General features: G+C 43.9%; 1 protein-coding gene across 10 annotated transcripts in view; it reads left to right on the forward strand.

Annotated features, from left to right (window-relative positions):
• NAV2 (neuron navigator 2) overlaps window positions 1-24,202 on the forward strand; it is a 319,464-nt gene that overhangs the window by 128,834 nt on the left and 166,428 nt on the right. For 7 of the 10 annotated variants that reach the window (XM_042882658.1, XM_042882659.1, XM_042882660.1 and 4 more), the window contains exon 1: window positions 2,588-3,376. The exons of 2 other annotated variants lie outside the window; for them this stretch is intronic. In XM_042882658.1, the coding sequence (XP_042738592.1) occupies window positions 3,119-3,376 (258 nt within the window). In that variant the 5' untranslated portion in view covers window positions 2,588-3,118. Of the gene's footprint in view, window positions 1-2,587; window positions 3,377-24,202 lie in introns of those variants that run through there. One more of the 10 variants, XM_042882668.1, reaches the window with a different exon arrangement.

Consider the following 24,202-nt stretch of genomic DNA (forward strand, 5'->3'; position numbering starts at 1 on the left):
GCATTGCAGTGTTACTAGAGAAACTTACTATGTGTCTTCAGAAATGTGTCATTGCTGTTTCTTGTGCAGATAGAACTTACCTTGTCATGTTAAAGCATAGCACTGTTACAAAAATAAGGTGGAATTAAACCCAGTGTGAATTAGAAACATGTCAGGGAATTATTAATGGGGGTTTAGATGAGAATTAGTGTAATACAGACAAGATTTTTGTGGAAAGGGCTGGGAACAGAACCAAGGTTTCTTCCTTTTCTCTTTGCTCTATATAAAGAACTCACATGTATGGGTTATAATTGCTGTGTGGTGAGAGGATGCCAAATTATATAACGCCTCTACCAACATTCCTTTTTTCTAACCTCTGGAGTTCCTCTTTTGGGAATAAACCGAAAAAACCTCACAGCTTGATGACATTTACACCTTTACAGTTCTTTTGTGAAATGGTGACATACCTCTGCAGGCCAGCTTAGGCTTTTATATATCTGAGCAGTGTCAACGGGTGGATTTGAATGTGCAGAATGCCTGCAGCAACAAAAATAGGCCCATATTTATTCCTGTCGTAACTTCACTTAAGTTAATGGAGCTGTGCCAAGGCTGGATATGCCTACAGTCTATAGGACAGCTGGCCTTCCGGCAGGCCTTGTTCAACAAAATGCTTCTGTAAGAGTAATTAAGTTCTCTGATAGTCACAGTATATGGTGATGTTTTGGGAATATTTGTGTGGAATGAAAATGATTAACGTGAAGATTTCAGATACATCTGAATGCCCAAAAGACAAAGGAAGCACTGGTAAAGGTATTTCCAAGGATGGAGTGAGTGTCATTCCATCAGTGGTTCAGAATCACCAAACCGGTTAAGAACATGCTCTAATTGTAATAATCATCTACATATTTTACAGCATGCTTCTCCTTCCACATCCCCCCAGTGAGGGAGCGCGTGGATGCTTGCTGGACCTCGGGCAGATAATGGGCACTGTTGTGATTATTCAGGCAAAAGTTTTCATCAATTTACAGCTGCGAGGGAATGTTCCCCTAGTTAATGGTTCATCTGACATTTCCAGCAGGAAAGAGTGAAGCTCTTGTATTTTGCCTGCTTTTTAATACTACTTTAATCATTTTAAAGTTGACATACTGAAATAGAGGTGGAATAGGGGAAGGGAAAGCTAGCTGGGCTTTTCAAGGAGAAAGAAGATAGGCTTCCAGATGTCATTGAATGTCAGGAGAAAAGTATTCTCTTTTAAAATTCCTAGCCTTAAAAGTGGGTAAAAGAATTATTGGGAGAAAAATAATGATCATTAGTCACTTCCAAAGATGGATCAAATTGATCTTGCCAAATTTAGCCAGCATCCTTCGCTGTGGTGGCAGGACTGCAAACCAAGAAACACAGAAGGCAGTTTCCTCTGCCTGTGGAATATTCAATCCACCGTCATCAGATTTGATGGTTACTCAAGTAGCAGTGAAAGGAATCATTTTATTTTGCTCAAATTAACTCTATATCTGTTGTGGTAATAGCCAATCCTGAACAAAATCTGGCAAGTTCTTGTGCATCTGGGAATGGCAGCCTGAACCTAATCAAGTATGGAAGTGCCTTAACACCTAATTAGAATTATAGAATCATGAAGGTTGGAAGAGACCTCTAAGATCCCCAGGTCCAATTCCCAGCTCACCCCTCCATGCCCACTGCCCACGTCCCTCAGTGCCACATCCCCACGGCTCTGGAGCATCTCCAAGGATGGTGACCCAGCACTCCCTGAGCAGCCTGTCTCACTGCCTCACTGCTCTTTCTGAGAAGAAATTGTTCCTGATATCCAACCTGCACCTCTGGTGCAACTGAAGGCCATTACCACACGTCCTATCAAATGAGTAAAACATGCATTTCGACTTAAATTTCCAGTCCTCCCCTCTTAACCCGGGCGGAATCATTTGAGATGACATCCCAGGAAGGTTCAATGCTCAGGTTTCTAAATCCTAATCCTGCTGCCTAATCCTGGAGACACCTACAGCCCTGAAACAGCACAGGCTTTGATCTGGGTTAGGCTGGGCTTCAAAAACGTGATGTTGTGCATGGAAAGCTTCCAGCACGTCAGGTGTCCGAGCGCTGAGGAGCGCGCCTGGGAAGGAAGGGCGCTGCCCGGCGCGGTGTGCGCCCCGATCCCGTCCCGCGTCTGTGCGGCGCTGGGGAGTCCCGCTGTAACGAGGCCGGATTACTCAGCGCCTGTTCCAGTTCCTGTTGACCCCGGCAGCGGGAGTTTTCCTGAGTAAAACCCGAACCATGAGTCACCCTCAGGTGTTTTTGTTTGAAAGCGCTTTTTTTTTTTTGAAAAAAAACGCCGGCAGCGGCTGGCTGGGGGCCGGCTGGGGGCCGGCTGGGGGCCGGGCCCGGGAGGCGGACGCCCCTCCTTCGCTCCGGCCGCAGCGCGGGAGCCAATGGGGCGGCGTGGCCCGGCCCGGCTCGGCTCGGCTCGGCTCCCCGCGGGGCGGGCACGGCGCTCGGCGGCGCGCACGGTGCACGGCGGCTCCGCGCCTCTCGGGGCGGGCGCTGCGATGGGGGGGCGGCCGCGCTCCCTCCCCGCTCTCTGACAGCTGGGTTTTCTTGCGCCGAGGGGATCCGGGGGAGGGGGGTTTGCGTTTTGATCTCGGTCGCCAGCCGTTCCTCCTCCTGCTCTGGCATCGCCGTCCTGCCCGCAGCATTAGGACTTAAGGAGCTTGATTCCCCGAGGCTCGCGTCCGAGGGCATCGGTGCTGAGCACGCTGAGCTACATCTGCTTCTTGGCTAAGGCTGAAGACGTCTTAAGCTGGCAATCCCTTGCGGGCGGCAGCAGGTCCCCGAGCGGCGCGGGCTGGGCGGTGCGCTGGGATGATGGAGTGAAAGTCCCTGCTTACAGGAGAGGATTCCGCGGAGGAAAGGAGCGAGCAGACAGCAGAAGCAAGGGAGAGGAGCAGCAGGTGGAAGGCTGGCCGAGAGCCGGAAGGTGCCGTAGGCTGACCGCTTCCTTCGGCCGTCCGTGCGATAAGCCCCGCTGCTTTCGCCCGGCGGCTTTCCCAGCTCGTCCTTCTCTCTCTCCCCGCCCGCCGCCTGCCGTGCTGCCGCTGACGGAAAGGCGCCAGGGAAGCAGGAGGAGAAGATGCCAGCCATCCTGGTGGCCTCCAAGATGAAGTCGGGACTGCCCAAACCCGTGCACAGCGCCGCGCCCATCCTGCACGTCCCGGCGGCCAGGGCCATCCCGCAGCCCTGCTACCTGAAATTCGGCAGCAGGGTGGAGGTGACGAAGCCGTCCTACTCCAGCCAGATCCCCCTCAAGTCCCCCAGCGGGCAGGAGAGCGCCGGGGATGGACCGCCGCCGAGGAAGGGCAGCTCGGTGGAAAGCGCGTTTGACACTCAGGTAAGAAAGCGCCCGATGCTGGGGAGGTGCAGACGAGGGTTTGTTCCTATTGCGTGCGTGCCGTGGGGTTCGGTAACACCCCGCGTGCGATGTTCTGCGTTTCCCATCGCTGCACCTTTAGCCGTGGGACGGCTCCGCGGCTGTGTTAGTGCAGCAGGGTGTTGCTGGGATGTGCCCAGCATGCGGGACTCGGGGCAGGTAGAGGTGTTGCTACTGGAGAGTCTTCTTTGTGTGCCTTTGGTGGTGGCTGCTGGTTGCTGTGAGCACGTGCCAGAGCCGCTGCTGAAAGCCATCAGTGCTCGGCTTGGAAGGGAGGCAGTGCTGTGTGCACGGTGCGTGCTGTTCGCACTGCGGCTGGGTGAAACGGCTTCCAGAGGATGGGCTGTGCAAGTGGGATTGCCTGCTTTACCGCTATACGTGCATGACATCATGGATGCAGCACTTTACCAACAGGCAGTTTTCAGAAGACCTGTGCACATGGCAGTGCGACCTATTGTCTTTAGACACACGTTGCTTGCTGCGCAGGGAGAGAAGCATACGTTCCTCAGCCCATTCCGTTATCAGCACAGCAACGCCTCCAGCATGTCTCAAGCTGCCCGGCTGCAGAGTGTGCGCTCACATGCCGCGGCGTGAGCAGAGAGCTGTCTCTGCAGCAGGCAGGATCGATCAATGCTGTGCAGATTGCTGTGCAGCATTGCGATGGATTTTGGAACCAGCCATGTACATTATAAGCTTCCCTGCGGGCGTCTCAGCCCAGGAGGAGGTGATACCGTTATAACGCGATGGGGAAATGATGGTGGATCACAAGAATAGTGAGTCATCCCTGCCATCTGCATTTTGAAGTCTGTGGCCCGGTAACCCCATTCTCTTAAGGGAAGCGTGACCGCTGGTGGGGCGTGTTTGGCCTGCTGCCCTGGATTTTAGGATGTGCTGCACTTTCTCTACTGGCAGCCAGGGTGAGCAGGGCCTGCAGTGGCTCCTCAGGGACTAGGAACACAAAAGCAGACAGACAAGTGCTGGTGTCAGGGTGATGGCAGCAGGCGCTAACCTGGGCATCACATCATGCTCAAAAGAGAGAAGCAAATGCTGTTTTTTCCCTGTGCTTGTGCCTGTCCTTGTAATACTGAAACGTCAGCAAAATCTCATTATGTGCTGCGCTCTCTCTGACACACCTTCTTTTCTGCATAGAAATGTACGTTCTGCAGAAGTTACTGTTTTTCTAAAGCGCTTTCTGACCCTAGACAGATTATAATTGCAGAGCTCCTGTTGGATTGGGAGCCATCCACAGCAGAAAGGAGAATAGTATGGTGGTTTTAACTCTTGCTGTGCAGATGTGGTGCAGAACACATCTTGTGTATCCCAGTGATGAAAGGTTCTTCGTGCTCATTTGTTACATTTGCACGCAGTGATGTCAGATGATTTTGAGCTTTGAATAATTTAGCGGAAAGATAAATCCAAGGCTTTGTCATGCTCAGTAACCTGCTAGAAGTCCTAGCAGATGACCATCACCTTTTAAGGTGTGCATGAGTGAGATTTGCTTTACTGTGAGTGATCTTGGATAAGCACAGCCCTCTTATGTTTCTCCTAATGATTCAGCTTTGATTCCATGCCTACATGGCATGCAGCTTTTGCCATCCAGTAATCTGGATCTAAATTAACGGGAGACTTTTCCAGATCGGTTGCACCAAGGGCATTGCTCTTCTCTTTTCCTCCCTTCCCCCATGAAGGAGTGGGAGGAGGCACAGAATGGATGAACAGCCACCAGATGGCTTACTGGTAGCAGAAGCATTTATATCCTAGGAAATCTTCAGCTGCATTCAGGTGTAGAAGCGATTTCTGGTGACAAGTCTGCTGAGGTTGCATCTTAAAGATGATACTAGGACCAGCTATCTCAAATGTTTGTTTGTGCCTTATCGTTTGATTCTACGGTTACTTCAAGCAGAAATATGGTCCTTGCCATTTCACTGTGAGGCACCTGGCATTCTCTGTGCCCCTGTTGGGGTGGGAAGTGAGATTCTTTCTGTGGCATTTAGCATGTAGGTCCACAGAACGGAATAGCACCGGTTGTATGATCTGAGTCCCTGTGTGGGGTTTGCAGTCTACAAGGAATGATAATGTGTTCCTATGTTTCAGATGAAAGACCTAGGAGAAGAGTGATAATGAGTGAAATCAGTGTGTCTCATGCTGTCTTCCTTGTAGGGGTTGAACGAGCTTGGAATATGCTCCCAGGCTTTCTTTTGGAGTTTGAGGCTATTGCTGTCAAAACCCAGGGGGTATCACATCACTTTCAGAACAGCTGGATGAGAAGCATTGCTGAAGTGGTTGGAGCTGCTGAGTGGTTGGAGAACTCATTCAAGAGAATCTGAGTTCTGCTTCTATTTCAATATGAGAGCTTTCAGACTCATATCCACTGGACTTTCTGTGTATTTTAAGGGGTTGCTCTTAATCCTGTTGAAGTTGGTCCTCTTTGTCCTGCGGAATTAAAAATTCAGTTGCATGTACAGAATAAGACCAGATGGCAGCTAATCTCACGTGTAGGACACCTGCTTAAAGGTGGAATGCAACGGTCCTATCTTCAACTGTGTGTATGTATGAATGTTCCTCTCCCATCACAGTGAGTGCACACCGTGCTGGCCTTACCCTTGCACTTACTTAATGTACTTCTCTGTCATGGAGAAGAGGCCATGTCTGCTGCACAGGGTAGAAGTCACAATGTGAAGATTCCAGATCCTGTTCTAACACTGTTCTTGCATGTTCCAAGCCACTTGCTTCAAGTCCATTGTAAATGCTAGACTGAAACCTGAGGTCAGTGAGTCATGTCAGTATTGTTCCTGTTTTATTGTTACTGCTACACACACTCCATTCATTTTTCCATCTTAAACTGCCTGCGTTGTTCGCAACAGTGTCCTCTGTTGTATCGGTGCTTTTTTGAGAACACTGCCAGGAGATTATACCCGTGTTCAGAGTGTTGTTTTGGAAATATTTAACTTTGTTACCAGAGAGACTCCTGTCAAATAGATGGTAGAATAGTGACCTCTCATATACCAAATGGTACTTACTAGTTATTCTAAAAAAGTCTTATGTATTCGACTACTAAATTTGCATTAATTAAGTAAAACAACCTGTTGCTGTGCCCTGCATTCAGCAATCCTGTCACCAGCCATTCGGGTATGTGGTTGTCCTTAACATTTGGCGAGAAAGAGTGGCAGAGGATTAGGTATTACTCTGCAGATACCAAACTTCCACTTCCCTTGCTGCAACTTGGGCATCTATCCTGCCTGTTCCTTTCTTGGTGGACATGGCAGACAGATGCTCGCTGGTGCTGTCGTGTTCTCCCTCGCTTTTCTTTTTCTCTACTTGAGGTGAATGTCATTCTTTTAGCCATTCCTCTCAAGATTTCTAGAACTTGTACAACTCTTCCTGCTCTCTGCTGGACTCTCTCCAGCTCTCCTTGAGCTTTTGTTAAGAATTCTATTTAGAACTGGGCATGATATTCTGTCTCATTAAGGCTGAGTGCAGCAGGTCATCATCTTTTCTGTCCTACACTTCAGTTTTCAGTTGATGAAGATTTTAAAAAAGATTAGATTTTTTTTTTCTTTCTTTTTCATTTACTGGCAGCAGATCCACTCTGCTGACTGGTATTCTCTTTGTGATTCACTGTGGCATGATATCATTGCCTGCAGTACAACTACCTTTCTCAGATAGCTCTCATTTTCTATTTTTACACTAGATTTTCCTTTTAGCAATACAGTGCTTCTCACACTGCTTTCCCAGTTTGTGAAAATCATTTTGAGTTCTGGGCATATCTTACAGAATGTGTGCAATGCCCATCCAGGTTAGAAATGTCCCTGGGTTTTTCTCGTTAGCCATTCTGTTGTCCAACTCGATGACAACATGGAATAGTGAATATGAGTTAATAGTAATTGCAGATCCCTGCGTAAATTGCCTCAGTAGTTCTTCCCAGGAGCATAGCACAATGCTGAAAAATTTGAGGGAGTTCTGCTGTAGATCTGTCTTCTAGGAGGGACAGGAATCATGCAAGTCTTAACCTGAACCAAGCTGAAAGTCATAGATTGGTGCACAGACCGAGCTCAGTGCCACTGTGTAAGCCGGCTCGGTGGTGGAGTTGGTTCTCACTAATATTGCCATGCTAACTGTGAAGGAAATGATGACAAATGGAAGGTATCTGCTTGCTTAGTTGGAAGAACCCAATGAGGTCACATGAGGGTGTGTAAAAAGGAGAACTTTTCCTGAAGAGCTGGAAAAATCTAATGAAATTTATAGATTTTCAGCAAAATGTGTAACTGAAAATAAATTTTATTTTATTTATTATTTAATTTTGATGAATTTACTTATCTAATAATAGTTATGTTTTTAAGCATATCTTTAAGAAAATGCTGTATCTTGCTTTCTGATGGATTTTTTTACATAAGGCACTTAAGAAGCCGCATCTTTCAGTTTGTGATTCTAATGGTTTTGATTGTTTTTTTCATAGATGTGTACTCTTAAAATTTGAGGAGCTTGCTCCAAATGAAATGTTATCAGAAAAGTAGTGAGCAAACAACTGATAAGTTGTTCTATTGCCGTTATTAATATGGAGTTTTCTGCAATTTCTCTCTTGATTTTGAAGAAATCCTACCCCATCCAAATACCCTGCATTTGAACAAACGGTGTAAGATTGCTCTGTAAACTCGAGCTTATTCATCACTGTTGTCTGATTTTGAGTATGCAAAGAGCTGCCTGGGTTCTGAGTTCCATTCAGTTTTTAGTTGTCACTGGATAACAAGTGAAAATGTTTTTTGCTCCGATTTCTTCAGGAACAGCCTTTGTTCAGCATTTTATCTTCCTTCCCAAGCTTAGTTCCCCTACTGCGGACTTCCCTGAGGTGGGCTGTTTCCAAAGTGATTTACTGTTGACCTAATGCTGCTGTTGCATCCAGTCAAGTTTCATAGTCTGTAGGGAGTGTTTCAGAAACACTCATTTAATATGACCTTTTTTCTCTGCTTTTGATTTTCCTTTTAATGCTGTTTCTCTGATCTATGCTAATAGGTAGCATCCGAGGGGCTTCCCATCTTCAATATACTTATCTTATGAGCTCTCCCTGGAGGTAGAGATGTGCTTCTTATTTTGTAAATGAATGGCGAAGGCACAGAGAGACGTATCCAAGGTCATGAATCTGTCGTGCTCTAGAAAATTACCAGCTAGTCCCCTGTCTATTAGGTTATCTTTCTCCTTCACTGCAATTTGTTATTCAGTTCAGAGCACTTATGCATATGGTGTCCTTAAAACTTCTAGCTTGCTCCCTAAGTTATATTTCTCTGGTAAACATCTCATTTAGTCCCCGTTTCCAAAGTAATTTTTATCACATATTGCTCTGATGCTTTATGTATGGCCATACCCATCCATGTTGGATGGTCAGGTCCAGCTATCCTCTAACCAGTAACGGGTTCCTTTTCCCTGCCTTTCCCTGCATCCCTGGCTTGCCCCTTACCTTTCCTCCATGGTTGTCTCCCTGGTATATGGTTTGTCTTAAACTTGCAATGCAAAATAAATACTGTTCAAGAAGTTTTGAATACACTGACAACTTTAATGGAAGAATTTTTCTGTTCTTCCAGCTTTTCCCCATTTGCTTTCAAATAGTTTAAGTTATGGGGCTAAATTTTATATTTTTGTTCTCATATAGCTCAAGTGATACTCTGAAAATTTAATCCACTGCGTTCATTTACTTTTCCTTGTAGCAAACTGTAGATTGTCAACCAGATTCACAGTCATTCCCCTGGGAAGTTTACCTGGCTAAAAATACAGTGGTAGAATATTATTTTAAGGAACATTTATTTATGAAGCTTATAAATGGTCAGATTTTGTGTGTATTATTAGACCATTGGTACATCTTGTAACAGGAAGCTACTGGTTTTCCATTCACCAAGAGCTGGAATTTAGTCAAGCGCTTGGCGTTTGTGTGCCTCTAATTTCATCTTTCTGAAATAGTTTGTGGAAACATTCTCAGTTTCTTCAAATCATGGGCGTGGAAATAATTGCTAAAACTTACAATAAACAAGATATTTGTCAAAGTAAATAACTGAGAAAAGCAGTCACTTGTTATTTTAAATCAGACTGAGATCCTATGTTTTGCTGTGATTTCACCACTTTTTTTTTTTATTTTTTTTTACCCCCTTGAAAAGTATTTTTAGGTGTGTTATCCTTGGATTATTTTTCATATTACTTTTGAGTAATTTTAGAGTTGGAAGCAATGTGTGGGAAAACAATAAATGAAAAGAAATCTAACCTCTGGATATCAAAATATGCATTTCCTAGGACTTCTGCCCCTATGCTTGCTCTGCTTGGGACTGTAATTGCATCATGTCTTGATCTGCAGTACAGTCAGGCTGAGTGGTCCCAGGCTAGAGCAGTCTTCTTGGAGAACCCTAGAGATGGTTCCTGTGTTCCTCCAACACTGAGCTGTACACAGCCAGACTTCCTCATGGATTGTGTTTGATGGGCCAACGTGAACAGCTGAGGGATGTCCATGTGGATGATGAGGCTTTGTTATACTGTTACACTTGTGTAGATGGGTACAATTATGTGGAAGCTATTTTTCCTTTTTTGAGTCGTGCCAACTGTTAGAAATTACAGGTAACTGCATTGCTGGTAAGCTAGGTATTGGCTTTGTATGACGGCTTTAAAGAGTGCAAGGGATATCTTTTCACATCATATCTTATTTCAGCCATTCCTCAGATTTTGACGTTAATTACAAGGACGTCATTTTGAATCAGCTGGTACAAGAGGTCTGGGAGATTGGCTTCCTCTGGCAGATAAAGCTCTCAGGCATCGTGTTGTATGTTCAGAGTGATGGATTCGTGTCATCTTTCCGAGTCAGAAATCCTCCTTAGACAATGCAGCATGGCACAAAGCTGTGTTTTCCATAAGAGCAGTATCTGTATGCTTGTATCCATGGTAAAAAGGCCTGCAGCAGATGTGGGGAACACGTTAACATCTTCAGATATATCGGTTCACAGCTTCAGTTATCACTGGGGGAGGCAGTAATTAATGGATTAGTCTGTTAAGACAAAATTGATTCAGTTACAAAGTATTCTTCCTTTCAAAGAGTCTCACACACGTTTAAGTCTTCAAAACTCATTTAAAAAACATCACATTACAGGATCGAATTTGCGTTGGCCGTGTGAAGCAGTAGCTTGGAAGCGGGTTGCTCTTTTTGCTCAATGACCATGGGTCAGTCTGCTTTTCAGAATGGGCACATACCTTCCAGACTTGTCTGCAGCTTTATTGGGATGGAGTATTTTGGGAAAGAGTATTTTCAGCATCACTGTATCTTGGAGCAGGGATCTGGTCGCCCAGGGACACGAGTGAGAGGAGCGCTGCCAGGTCCTGTGTATTGCTAAGCCTGGGGCTTCTGGTGAATTTGCTTGAATTTACAAAACAAAACCACTTGCTACTTTTCAAGAGGGAAGAGCTGCGGTTGCCTAGGATCCCGTTTCTAAGCAGTGGGCGACAAACCGACTCCGCAGCAGTAAAAGGTTTGCTTTTGGTAACCTTGAAAAGGAAGCCCTTGGGGCTTGCCTTGTAGATTTGGGACCATGTGGAATATTTGTTTTCCTATGATAAAATGCTTAGACTCCACATTGTTGCAAACTGAATCTGTTTGTTATAAGGAGTGTCAGTATTTGAAAGAGGATCTCCTTGTGAGTGGACATGTCATGATGGATGCCCTTGCCACAAGCAAAACTAACCCAGGGTTTTCTTTTCATTTTTCACTGTGATACCTGAGGTAGCACTGTGACCACAAAGACAAATTTGGTGATGTGGTGTCTTTCTGCTTGTCTGTGGATGAGCTGCAGGAGGTGCCCACAGCAGAGGGGAGCCCCTGGGGGACCCAGGCCTTTAACAGTCCCCAAGCCTTGGAGAGCCCCTCAGATGAAACTTAACCTCTGGGCCCCAGCCGGATGGGCGAGGTGAGGTGCAGCCTTCTTCATTACCTGCTGAGCCCTGGGATTCAGCTGAGACAGGGCCAGCATCAGGCTCTTGTCCCTGTGCTACCAGCATTGTGACAGCAGGCGTGAGGGACTGCACTGGAGAGCACTCTCACCCCAGTTCCTGCAGGCTGCTGTGTCAGCAGCTGTGAGCTGAGGGCATGTCAGGCCCTCTCTGTGTTTGTTAGGCAGCATGAAGCACAGAGAGATGTGAAAACTCAGTGTTTCTCTGGCAAGTAATTTAGGTTGAGGTATTTTCGCGGTGATTTTTAGGATCTTGTATAGATGCATTTTCAACAAATGGAAGCTCTAGGCTAGGATTGTTGTGCCCGTGCACGTTTCTATCACATAACAGTGCCTGTGGCAGAAGGAGTCTCCTTCAAAGTAGCAGCTTATGAATAGCTGCAGATTTCACTGAATGCCATTCACCTCCCTCCTCCTTTTTCTTCTGCTAGCTAGCAGCTGAAATGGCAGGGCTTGGTTTGGCCAGTCCTTTGCATCATTTATAGCGGTGCTGTTAAATGCTGGGCTGAAATGGATGGTAGCTAAGCTAATTTGCATGATTTAAAATGCCAGCTCGGTTTAATGTAGAGCAGCTGGTATATGCTTAACTCCTTCAGGAGAAAACTTAATACCCGCAGATCGCATTAACCAGGGCTACACTGCATTTATTTATTTATTTTGCTGTCTTTTCCTCCTTTGTTTGCTAGGACGTTTATAGGGATCTCTATGTTGCTGGGGAAGGGCTTTGCTCTTTATTGATATTTGTGCATCTCACGTTGCTCACAAAGGAAGGAATTGGTCTTGCTGTGCAGTGAGTACTTGTTGCAGCTTCTGAGCATCCACTTACACTGACCTTAACAGATAGGGCTGTGAGATGTGACATGATGAGGGATGGTGAGATTAGCTGGAAGAGGGACAGGTGTAGAGGCCTGGATTACATGGATTACCGCATACTCAATTTCTTAGGGTTAAATTTCAAGGTTGAAAATGGTTAATTCCTCAATTATGGAATTAGGACATGCCATTGCTCTGGGGCTGAGCAGGCAGCCAGAGTCATCTTGTGACAGAATGAAGAGTTGGAGGATCAAAGAATTCCTCTGCTGCCCTGAAATAATTAGTGCAGCCACGCTGAGGGGAGGGAACGAGCGTAATCTTTTAATACCAGCCCTCCTCAAAATTGACCTTGTCACAGGCAAATTGTCTTGCAGACAGCAGGTGTACGATTGTGCCATTCTGACAGCACCGGAAAGGCCAGCACAGTGCTTTGTCATCAGCTAAAACCTTCTCACCTCTTCAACAGCAATGGGCCTTCATGTGCTGCAGGGCTCCGGATGTGAGTGAAATGTGAGACGTGAGGCACTGAGCACTGGGCCTGGGCGCTGGGCCTTACAAAGTCAAAGCTCCTTCCTTAAGAAGGTTACAATGTAACTTTCGCTTCCTCCAGAAGGTTTTGACTGTCTGGAGCTGTGAATTCAGCTGAGGTTTCTCATGGAACAGCATATTCGGGTTTCTAGCTCTGAAGACCCTTATGAGTTTCACACTCTAGTTGTTTGGCTGGAGAGGAAAGGTTTCTGTTTGATTCCTTTGGCGTGTATATCCTTTGGCATTGTGTCTTGAGTTCCAATATGTCAATTGGCCTGTATGAACTGTGGTGCTAGAAGATAGCCTGTAGTTATTTGTTTGGCATCAGTGCAGTGTTTAGTCTGCAGGCCATGAAAGTCATGTCCATACACCACAAAGGCTGTATCTTGCTGAGTGGAAACTGTTTTTGATTGGGAAAGTGACCCCTAGGAAGATAACTTCCTGTAATATTTTTCCATGGATGTAGACAAGACAGGTTGCCTCTTGTGAGGAAATATTTCATTCTATCATCTTGGGCCATCCATGTGTAAGATCATTAGTGTGCCTGCATGTTGTAGAAGATTATGAGCCTGTTCTGTACAGTCAAATTACTCATCTTGTGGTGTGTTTGCTCACTACATGCGTACATGTATATCTTAACCAAGAGATCTAAGGGACACATCTGTTCAGTTCCGTTGATCATCTGAATGTTTTTGATGTACAATAAGCAAATCAGTTTGGACATGTGAGAAAAGATCTGTCAGTAATTACTCTTAAAGGCAGAAGCTTATTTAATCAAACATTATCAGTTCTTTAAATAGATAGGAGCCATTTTGTAGATAGGAGCCTTGTGGAGATGATCTACAAGGCACTTTTGTAGCTGGGATAGAGTAGTGTAATTTAGACTACAGCAAATCATTTTATTTGCGTCTATCAGGCTGAAGGAATGGAAGAAATTAGCTGGTGAGGGAGTAAATCCTTACCAATTATGTCACTTGAATGATCTTCAGTGTTGCCTCTTTTGCCTTTATAACTAAGGGATAAGTGTATTTCTTTTCATGGTCTTCCATTGATTAATGCAGATTGTTCAGGATCCAGGCCTGATCTCTTACGCTTTGTATTCCTTACTTATTTCCAATGCCTACATTTGGAGCCATGCATTTCTGCAAGGGAGAATTTCGGAGCTGGAAAAACATGGAGGGTGCAGTGGTGACCACAGGAGCCTTGGGGACAACACAAAACTCCACCAGATGGCATCCCTGTGGCTACAGACAGGTCAGCAGCTGACACTGCTGGGGTTTGTCACTGGCAGCTTCCTTATCTCGCAGGTATTCTGTGGAGATTAATCCATTCTAATTTCAAGCAGCTCAGGTAAAGTGATACCTGAAGCCATGGAATTACCTTTAATAGCTAACTGTGTGATTCTTAAGCCTTTGAGCTTCAGTGTGATCTACTTTTTCCTTACCATGGATTTTTTTTTTTCCTTGAGTCAAAGCAAGAGATGCTTGATTTGAAATCCTTTCCACTAGCAATTTGTGGATTTTAATAAAAATTGTGAAGGTTCAAGGCACATCATTGCCTCTTTGTTGGGAAAAGATTCTCAGCTGTAAAGAAGTGTCTTCTGTAAACAGCAAAACAGTTAATGCTTTAACACCGAAAATATTTTAAAGAGAAGAGTCGAAGACCTGCACACGGCCTTTCAAATCATTGTGAGGAGCTTGTGGGCTGTGGGTTACCATCTGCACTCTGTGTCGATGCCATCTGCCCACAAGCAGAAAATCGCCAGTGGAGAAAATGCTAGGATATCCTGCCACAAAACCACCAGTTACGTGTGAAGACCTGGTGAGGTTTGCAGTGAAATCCAAGCCTTTGGTAGTCTGATAGAGGCTGACAGGGCAGTGTGAACAAGACAGGCCGTTGGCATGCTGGGGGACTGAGCAAGAAGTATCTCCACATGAGCCACATCATTAGTATTAGTGGAAGCAAGGGATCTGCAGAGTGTTAATTCGTAGCATGTAGCACTGTAAACTGAGAACTATCTGTGAAGGCTGAAATTATGCTAATTTATGCAGTTCACATTGCTACTGCAGGTTATAAATAGCTCTGTTTCTAGAGGGCTAGTGCTGCTGTATTGCTGCGTGTGGCAGGTTGACTTTGTGTTTAGCTTTGCAAATTTGAGCAGCTTGAACACGGAGTGAAACCTGGCTTCTCTGGTCTTTTATGTGAAGGTCCAGCCTGTTTGACTGCGCTGAATCCCTTCCATTCAAGAGGTTGAAAGGAAAACAGTCCCATGGCTTAGAAATGGCACGGAGGTAGTAAGTAGGTGCTGTGAACAGCCTGTGCCTGAAGGCCAGAGGAGTAGTTAAGATTAAAGTGTGTTTGGGGTTTCTTCATAGACAGTTTTGTTTTGCAGGGCTTGATACCTGTCACTCAGAGGCGGTGCTTGGGAGTCCCTCCAGGAGGCATCTGGCTTGCCTCCTGCCTCTGTACTCATCATTTTCAGGGTGTTTGGGATGCAGGAAGCAAAAAGAGGAGAGGAGAAAAAAGCTCCATGTTAAAACCAAGATGTCATACGTGAGTTGAATTTCTAGTGGGTGAAGTAACATATATTCATATATAACAAATAATCATATCACAGCTGGAGCTTAATTTTATGTTCTTTCTTATTTTAAATTCTGAAGGAGCTAGAATATATTTAGTAGTTAAAATCATAATGTAACTTGATGAAAAAACTTACAGGCAGTGCTAGAGCTGGACTGAAAGACCAGAGTGATCTGGGACAAAAAATCATGACACGTAACATGCATTTGAACAGCTGTTCTTCTGACAAAACGATTGCAGTGTGCTTTGCCTACCAGGAGATAATCTTACCAAAGATTTTACGTCTGCATAGAGGAATCCTGAGCCCAATTTTAGAAGTCTATATTGATGGATGGAAGCCATGAAAACAAAAGCCCTCCTTTTCTTCCACCACCTTCTCTCGTCTTCAGTCATGCTTCTTTTCCCATTCTCAGGATATGACTTTTGATAACGTGTTAATGCTTCAAGCCGTACTCCCATTAGTGAACATGTTTTCACACTTTGCAGCTGGCTCATTCCCCTTCCCTCCCAGTCAGCTCGCTCAGCTTTTCATGACTAAGCTGTTAAGCTCTGTTACCCTCACGGCTGTTTCTAATCAACTTCAGAACTTGTGAACTGTGCCTGCCTGCTTCTTCCCAGTGCAACCCGGACTAGAGAAAGGCAGTGCAGAGAGTGGACTCGTGCTGAAAGAGCTGAGAGGTTTGAGGTAGGTGGCCTGGAAGGAGACCAAGGTCTTATTTCTCTTCTAGACTGTTTCAGAGCATGGAGCCGGTGGGTTTTTATTATTTATAATGTACATCTAAACTGGTTAATACATTGCAGGTGAAAAAGCACACACGGGAGAGGAGCGTGTACTTCAGATACTCAGTTTAAAATGGTCGGTTCTTCGTAGTTTCTTAAAACTCTCTCACCAATTCAGGTGAGAAATGACCACTAGCTCCTAGAAGACATCACTGTCCTGTGCCATCTCTCCCTTGGCTGGTGCAGAGATGTGGACTGCTTTGCTGAGCTGCTGTTGCCACCTAGTGGTGGCGAGCAAAACAGAGCGGGACACAATCAGTTTAGGTGCTTTCCCATCAGCTGAATGGTATTACATAGTTGCCGAGCATCAATTAGAATTATTCTAGATACACACGGATAATTCCCCTAGTTAGGAAGAAGCTTCACTGTATTTCATGGCCTGCATGCATTTGGAGTAGACAGTGCCATAAAAATAAAATGATAGGTGAAAAAAGGAGCCTGCCTACAGAACATGGATAGCTTTTGGATTTCTCCTAACTGATTGTGCAGCATCTGATTTGTGAGTCCAATGGCACAACGTGACAGAGGTCCACCAGGAGGTACCATGGTGCCATCCCTGCCTGGTCCCAGAGCGAAGTGTCTGGTTTGATGGTGAACAGAAACAGAGCTAATGAATAACTCTGAACTGCTTCTGAACAGCCCAGCTGCTGCATTACCAGGGTAAATTTGATTTCTGTAAGTCATTAGGGTCTTATCTTAGTGAAATTAGTAGATCGTTATCAAATGATGACGCTTTGCACTTAACATAAGTGACTTAATTGTCCTTTCATTGTATAGAATTTTATTGCGATCCCTTTACAAGGGGGGATGCATAGTAGTACAGATAAACTGTACTGACTAAGGAAGAAGAGCTCCCTGCTCAACCAGTCTTGTTTGTGACAAAGCCACACTGTGTGTCTTAATCTGCAGATTTGATGTCTCTGCAAAACATGGGTGTCTGCTGGAGTATCTCAAAGCTTCATTATTTTTTTCAGCTAATTACTGCCATGGGTTATTTGCTACTAATCTTTCAGGCAGCACTTAGCTAAGGTCATTCTGGTGCATGGAAATTGGGTCTGACGTTAAGGTTTCTTCGCTTTGTTTTAGCAGCCCTGTGCTATGCTGCAGAACCTGTATTTCAGGGAAAAAATGCCAATCCTCTGGAGCCTTGGGCATTTGCTTGGGATTTCGGACAGGGAATTGGAAGCCTCATTGGATCTTTTGGAATGAAAGAGAATCACCACAAGACAAACATACTTTGGACAGCTGTGCTGTCCCTGTGTCACCTTTGACTTCCCAAAGAAGCATCTCGGGATCAGTGCAAGTAACACCCATGGGGCTCCCATGTACCCACCAGAACGTGTTCCAGCTGCAACTGAGTCCACTGGCAGGGCTTCATACCTGGTATAGGGTCTCCAATACACTAGACAGGCTCCTCACACAGGGATGCAGAGTCCTTGTGGTAATTTTGATTTTTCTTCTCCCATCAGCAAAGTCCTTTCCAGTGGTTTTTAGCAATGCAGTTAGAAAGGCTGATTTTACGGGATCTGAAATATGTCTGAATGTATCACTTTAGCTGTAAATTCACTTCCCTCACAAATGTCAAATGCAGGTTTCACTCACTTCTTCCATCTTTCTGTTAGATGCTCTGCTGCAGGAGGCCATTCTGCCTAGAAAGCATCATTATTCTGTTAACTTGCCATCCTGTATTGTTACGAAGGCTTATTTGATTTCTACACTGATTAGCAGTAATCACAGTTATGCCCAGAAGCAGTTAAACCAGCAGGAAGCAGAACAGTCTTTTTGTCCCCATCAGTTTTTAACAGTTTCAGTTATTAGTATTTCATGAAATGGAAGTCAAACCTCATGTGTAATTGCTTTTTTTTTCTTTTTCCCAGTTTGTACATGCTTGAGCCTTCAGTACCTGCAGAACGAACTGTTTAATGGCAGTACAACACACGTGGAAAAGCATAATGCATTTCCAAACCATGAGAGTAGAACATAAATTTTTGAGGGCATCCTAAAGCCAATGTCAATTTTTTCCTAGCTCTGTTCCCTCCTCCTCTCCCTTCAGGTCTTGGATTTCTAGGAATCAAAACTTGAGGTGCTCAAAACCTCCTTAGTGTTCTTTCTGGTGGTGTTTTGGATCTCAGAGCGTGGGGAAGTGGAAAGCTGCTTCTTTGGGTCTTGGAGAGTAAACCAAGGAACATTCATAATATTTATCTTCGGAGGAAAATTACTGATGGCTCGCTGTCAGGTTGGTTTATTTTCAGTAGTCACTTCAGTGAGGTGCTCTGATAGCTCCGGCGGTGAGCCTTCCTGCCTCTCTTTTGGCTGGAATCTGTACAAGAAATGTAGCAGAGAAGAGGAATGTGTCTGAGCACTTGATGGAGGCAAATTCTGACAGTGACACTAACAAAATGAAGAACGGCATCACTAAAATCAGTTGACACCCACTGTCTTAGCAGTATCGCATTCAGGCTGCTGATATCAGCGGGAACGTTCATGTCAGGCAGACAGATTGAATCCTTTATTTTCTTTTAGATAGTTTTGTTGAGACCCCAGAAAGTTCAAGGCCGTGATGTCATCAGGGAACAAAAAATTGGAGCACAAAGGTAACATTGAGAACCCTTCAAAAAGTTCCATGAAAAAGTTCCATGTTGCCTTTGATTTTGGAGCTACAGCTTTTTATGTTACCAGAGCAGCAAAGTAGCCTCTAAAAAATTAATCCATCCAAGGGTTGAAAATATAAAGTAATTAGATTTTTGTCTTCTAGGAAACAAATCTCACTCCATGATTGGTGTTCTGCTTACTGGATTCATCATGTAGAATTTTGTCTTTGCTGTTGCGTCTTTGAAAGACCATGGCAGTCCAAAGAGGCTCCATACAGACCTTAGGATCTCTTCCTCCCACAGCAAATACCACTGAAGCATACAAGGCTTAGCAGGCAATGAGTAGAACATTTTATTATTGATCTAATTTTTGAAATAACTTTCAAAAACAACGCAGTGGTTGCAAGTGGCACATTTCAGGATATTCAAAGCAGAGTTGACACTTGTTTTAAAATCTGTTAAATAGCTTAAAAGTAGTACTATGATCTCCTGCTCCCAGCATGGCCTGACATCAGGGAAAGAATGTTTAATAAAAATAAAACAATCTTGTCAAATGTTTAATTTTACATAATGAAAGAGCTCTGATTCTTTTCTGCCTTGCAGCTTATGTAGTTGCTAGTTACACAAGTCAGATGTGAATTCCAAGTGCTATTACAGGGTCAAACTTCAAAGCATAGGGGATCCAGAATCACACCCAATATATTTGAATTGGATTTTTCTTTTCAGATGATCATTGCAATGTATTTTCTGAATAGACCCGTAACAGTTTTAGTATTGAGGCATATAGCAAATTAGACACACAAGTAATGACAAATAGTGCAATTAGGGGGGAAAAATATAACCTTGTATTCTTGTGTTACTTTACAGCTAGAAAACTATTAACTTTTTGTTAGGTGAGTCCTACACAAAACGCTAATGTTATATTCATGAAGAGGCATCTTAAATTAGTATTTGTAAGTAAGTTTTCCCAGAAAATGCTAATTGGTTATTCAAATCAGATTAGGCTGCAAATCACAGTCTGGGTACAGTCAATGAGGGGAGTGGATTAAAGCAATTAGTTAGCACTTTGTTTGCTGCTGTCATGCAAATATAGCCAAACTTCTTCTTAGAGTGATTGAGGTAGGCTTGAAAACAGTCATAAAACTCCTTTTGACATTCACGGGCTCAGGATGTGCTCTGTTCCATGGTGCAACGTTGAGCTCAGCAGGTTGCTTCTGGTTGCTTGTGATGGGGGCACGCTGTAGGTTCTTTCTATTTATTCTCTTTATCTTATTTTCAGATACAGAAAGATAACAGTGCCAGTAACCCACAGGAGTAATTCTTCACGATGATACTATATGGGAAAATAAGACCACATTTTATTGCTGGTTGTTTGCTAGTTTGATAACTATTCAGAACTAACACAGACTACTTACAGAGTAGTTTTTGCTCTAGGAGGCTTATCTTTTTAAATGGCTGGAATTCTGAATGGAAAAGAGCTGCATTTTGTGGTTAAACAAATTCAGTGAGAAAAAAACTAAAAATGAAGTGTTCTAAATAACGTGGAAACATCCCAAGATATGGCACAGCCCTTCCCAAGCCACTCAACAGTGACTGAAAGAACCTGTCACCAATAGAAAACGTGGTTCTTGGTTTCCCATTTTCTCTGCAACTTAAGGAATGCCAAAGTACCTGCTCCAAGGCAAACATTGTCAACGTTATCTGAATTTTGCACTTGGAGTTGTATGACACATACAAGGTATTTGGTAAGATGCATGCACCTCCTCCTCAAGCTCTCACTTCTGCTGTGGTATCATTGTGCTGTTTGCCTTTCATTTTTCTTCCATGCTGCCAGTAATGCTCATCGTTAGTGAACACGCACATTTGGAGTGTGTTTCTGCTTCCCAGTGATTTATAGATGGTGGTGTTCATAGTTTTTACTTGCATGAAATTCTGTGAGCTTTTGTTATTTAGGTGATACTGGATTAATCATTTTTGCTGACAGCGAGTGCTGTCAGCATACTTTGTGGAAGGGGGGAATATGATAGCATTTGGGCCAGGAAAGATCTGCTCCTGTTTGATGTGAGCATCATCCCAGTTAGGGGCAAGCTGATCCGAACCCCTTTCAGTGAAGGTTACCTGTTTCTTTACAGTTTCCACTTCTGGAGTGAATAAATGGCAACCCAGATTTTACAAGAATGATTTAAACATGAATAATGTGATGTGTGTAGCTGTGGAACTGTTTCACCTCACTTTGAAGCTTTCAGTTGCTGCACATCTTGTATGCAGATTTCAATGGCATTTTTATCTTGAGTTCCAGAGATTATCAAAGGAGACTTGCACTGTGCTATGTAGTTATGGCTCTAATTGTTTAATTCCTTGTATCTTTGTTTGTAATATCAAATTAGCACTCTTCTGACTGCAACCTGCCATGGCACCATGACACACACAGCTAATATTTTTCTGTGTACAGAAAGAACCCATGCATTCAACTGTGATAGGGAAGGCAGAGGGAGAATAAATAATTCTCACTGTGTATGAGCACAACAACATTTCAATTTTTCACAACAATCTTTCCTGTATTACCAAAAAAAAAAAAGTGTTCTCAATTTCTCACTGTAGTTGAACATCTTTGCTTGAAGTACAAAATGCTTATGGGAACCTTCAAAAATCCTTTTTGGACGGGCCATTGAATAAAGTGTAATTTTATTGAGGAGTAATGAGAGCCGTAGGATCCTTGTTGCCAGTTTAAGCATTTGTTGTGCAGGATCAGGGTTTCTATTCCGTTTCCATGTGTGGGAATCAAGTGTTGTTTCTGCATTAGAATTGGATAATGTTATTTTTACTTCATGATCTCTGCTATCATAGTTCTTTTTGGGAGTCCTTCTACTTAACTTGGGCAAGATCTCTGATAAGTTTACATCACTTATCGTATAGACGAACCTTCCCAGGAACGCACACTCTGTATAGAGGTGTATAGATGTATATTTTGTCATACACACCGCAAGAATATCCTGCACGAGAGCAAACCAGAGAACAAGTGATGGCCTGCCCGAGGAAGCGCCTGAAGAGACATTGGGAAGGCCTGGCATCATCCCCTAGTGCTCTTTGTTTAACGATGATGACTGTAAAGAAAATCACCATATCAATAGGGCAAGGAGAGCACCGAGACAGCTTGGAAACAACAGGATGGCTGCTGACTGGTACCAGGTAACAAATAACTTCACAAGTAAATAGCAAATGTCAACCTTCTGATAAGATTGTGAACCTGGAGTACCCAGCCAGTGGGGAAACAGGGGAGGGGGGAGGCAAGGGGGAGCAAACAGGGTCTGAAGGCTGTCATGATGTGTCCATAGGCGCTCCTACTTGTGGGATGCCGCCATTGCAATCGCGAATAAATTTTGCTTTTATCAGAGATACCGTCCTGACAAACATTACTTGGATATTTCCAACACATGTAACCAAAAATGTATGCTGTGCTGTCTTTAAAAACCATGTGCTGTTGTGCAGTAGCTGGGAATGTGCTGGGAATGGGTCAGAGTTACCGACCATGAGTTTTCCCTCATTATGTGATCTGATGTTTTGGGTGCAAGGTGAGATCTGCCCAAACTGCCCTCAGCAGCATTGCTCCTTGGCTATACTACTAGCTATAGAAAGTGAAAATATCCAAATGAAGCAGAAGAACTGTTTGGGTTTGTTTGTTTGTTTGTTTGTTTCGGAAGCATGGATTGTTTGCCATAGCTCCTGCTTGCATCTCCAGCTGGTTTCCTTGCTGGGCTGTGGGTGGCTGCCAAGTAGGACTGGTGATGGCCATCAGCAATGAGCTCTGAACAAGCCCAGATGTTGTACTTCTGTCGTTAACACTGAATGTAGAGGGTGGACACATATGCCATGAGGAGTGAAGTCCCACCCAGCGACTTCTGTGGACACCAGGAATGCATCTTTTAAATCAAAATTGTGATTATGGCACTTCCATGAATAGTGTATGGACAACAACACGTATGGACAATCTGTTCTATGGATTCAACATAGAGTGTAAAGGGAAAGATTTGGGCAGCTTTGAGTTTCAGGTGGCACGTTTGAAGTTTGGAGTAATAAGATGCTTAGTGTATTAAAGGTGTGTGTTCTTCTATGGGACATGTTTCAGAATAGTTGTTGAGGAACCCTTTCTTGATACAACTCTATTTAAGCTTTTGTTTAAACACTTTTTTATACTGTTTAGCATCAGTTTAAGAAGCATAACTTAGTTGATTTCCAATTACTGTCAGTGTTAAGGGTGGTTTGGCAAAACCTCAGCTGAGGCACAATAAATAACCTTGTTCTGCCTTGAATCTTTTACTGTTGAATCAAGAATTGCTCTTAGATACAGTAAATCAGCCTAATTCTGTTTGATAGCACTGTTAACATTCTTCTACAGAAACATTAAGCAATTCTAACCAGCATTTTTATACTTTCCAAGTGTGCTGTGATTCAAAGTTTATTGAGTTACGTCTCCTGGAAAAAAGTTGGGTTTGAGAAAGTTATTAGCTTATTATGTGACTTTCTGTGCATCCTAGCACAGTCATGGCATGTATAGATTTGATTATATATTGAATGATTTATTATGGATATGACTGCCCAGAAAGAGCTGGAGGTTCTTCCTCCACCCTCGCTGGTCTGGGAAGGAAAGCAGAGGCTTCACTGTATTTGTAAAATGGCAACAAACTTATCTGCCTCACTGGCACTCTTTCAGAGCAGGCAGTAGTTACATCTTTCCATTATGCCTTTCCATCTTTCATAAATACTGATTCTTCAATGTTTTTTAATTCTGTATCTATTATTTCAAGCTGCTGCACAGCATGTGTAAGGTTTTTATTCATGTATAATTAACTCAGCCTTTCATAACCAAGTTCCTGGCCTGTGGTGATGGCCATGGAGTTTCCAGAGGAGAAGGGGAGCACCCTGGCCTCTGGACCATCCTCTTGGCCATGAGAATAGGGCTGTGTGTATCAGGTATGTTGTGTTTGGCTCATGGAACAGCATGTAAATGAGGAGACTTATGTGTCTTCTGTGCATTATATCACCTCTGGAACCATAATCTTGTTTCAGAATCTTGTTTCATTGCTGGTTTAAACTTCATCAGATCTCTAGGACTTGGTCCTTCCTCTGAGCTTTTATGTGCTGGGAAGCAGTGCAAGGCATATCCAGGTCTTGCAGAGTGATAGCAGTGGAGCTGAGAGCATGATTTGGGATTACATTCAAAAAGTCATAATCCAAAGAGAGCTACTGTGAGAGAGTTTTGGAATAAAATCCCAAGAAGGCTTTCTTGGCAAAGCTGCCCCTATGTTGCCATTTCCAGATCATTAGAAGACCAGTTTAAAGGATTTTGTTTTTCAGTTGCTATGATTCTCTAATAGTGATATATTAGGGTAGAAGCTAGGAAGGAAGTGACTCTTTCATATCCGCTCTTCCTTCCTTTCCTTCCTTTCTTTCCTTTCTTTCCTTTCCTTCCTTTCCTTGCTTTCCTTGCTTTCCTTGCTTTCCTTGCTTTCCTTGCTTTCCTT

Source organism: Lagopus leucura, unplaced genomic scaffold (genome assembly GCF_019238085.1).
Source record: "Lagopus leucura isolate 7727_CA_CO unplaced genomic scaffold, USGS_WTPT01 Super-Scaffold_100035, whole genome shotgun sequence".
NCBI lineage: Eukaryota > Metazoa > Chordata > Aves > Galliformes > Phasianidae > Lagopus > Lagopus leucura.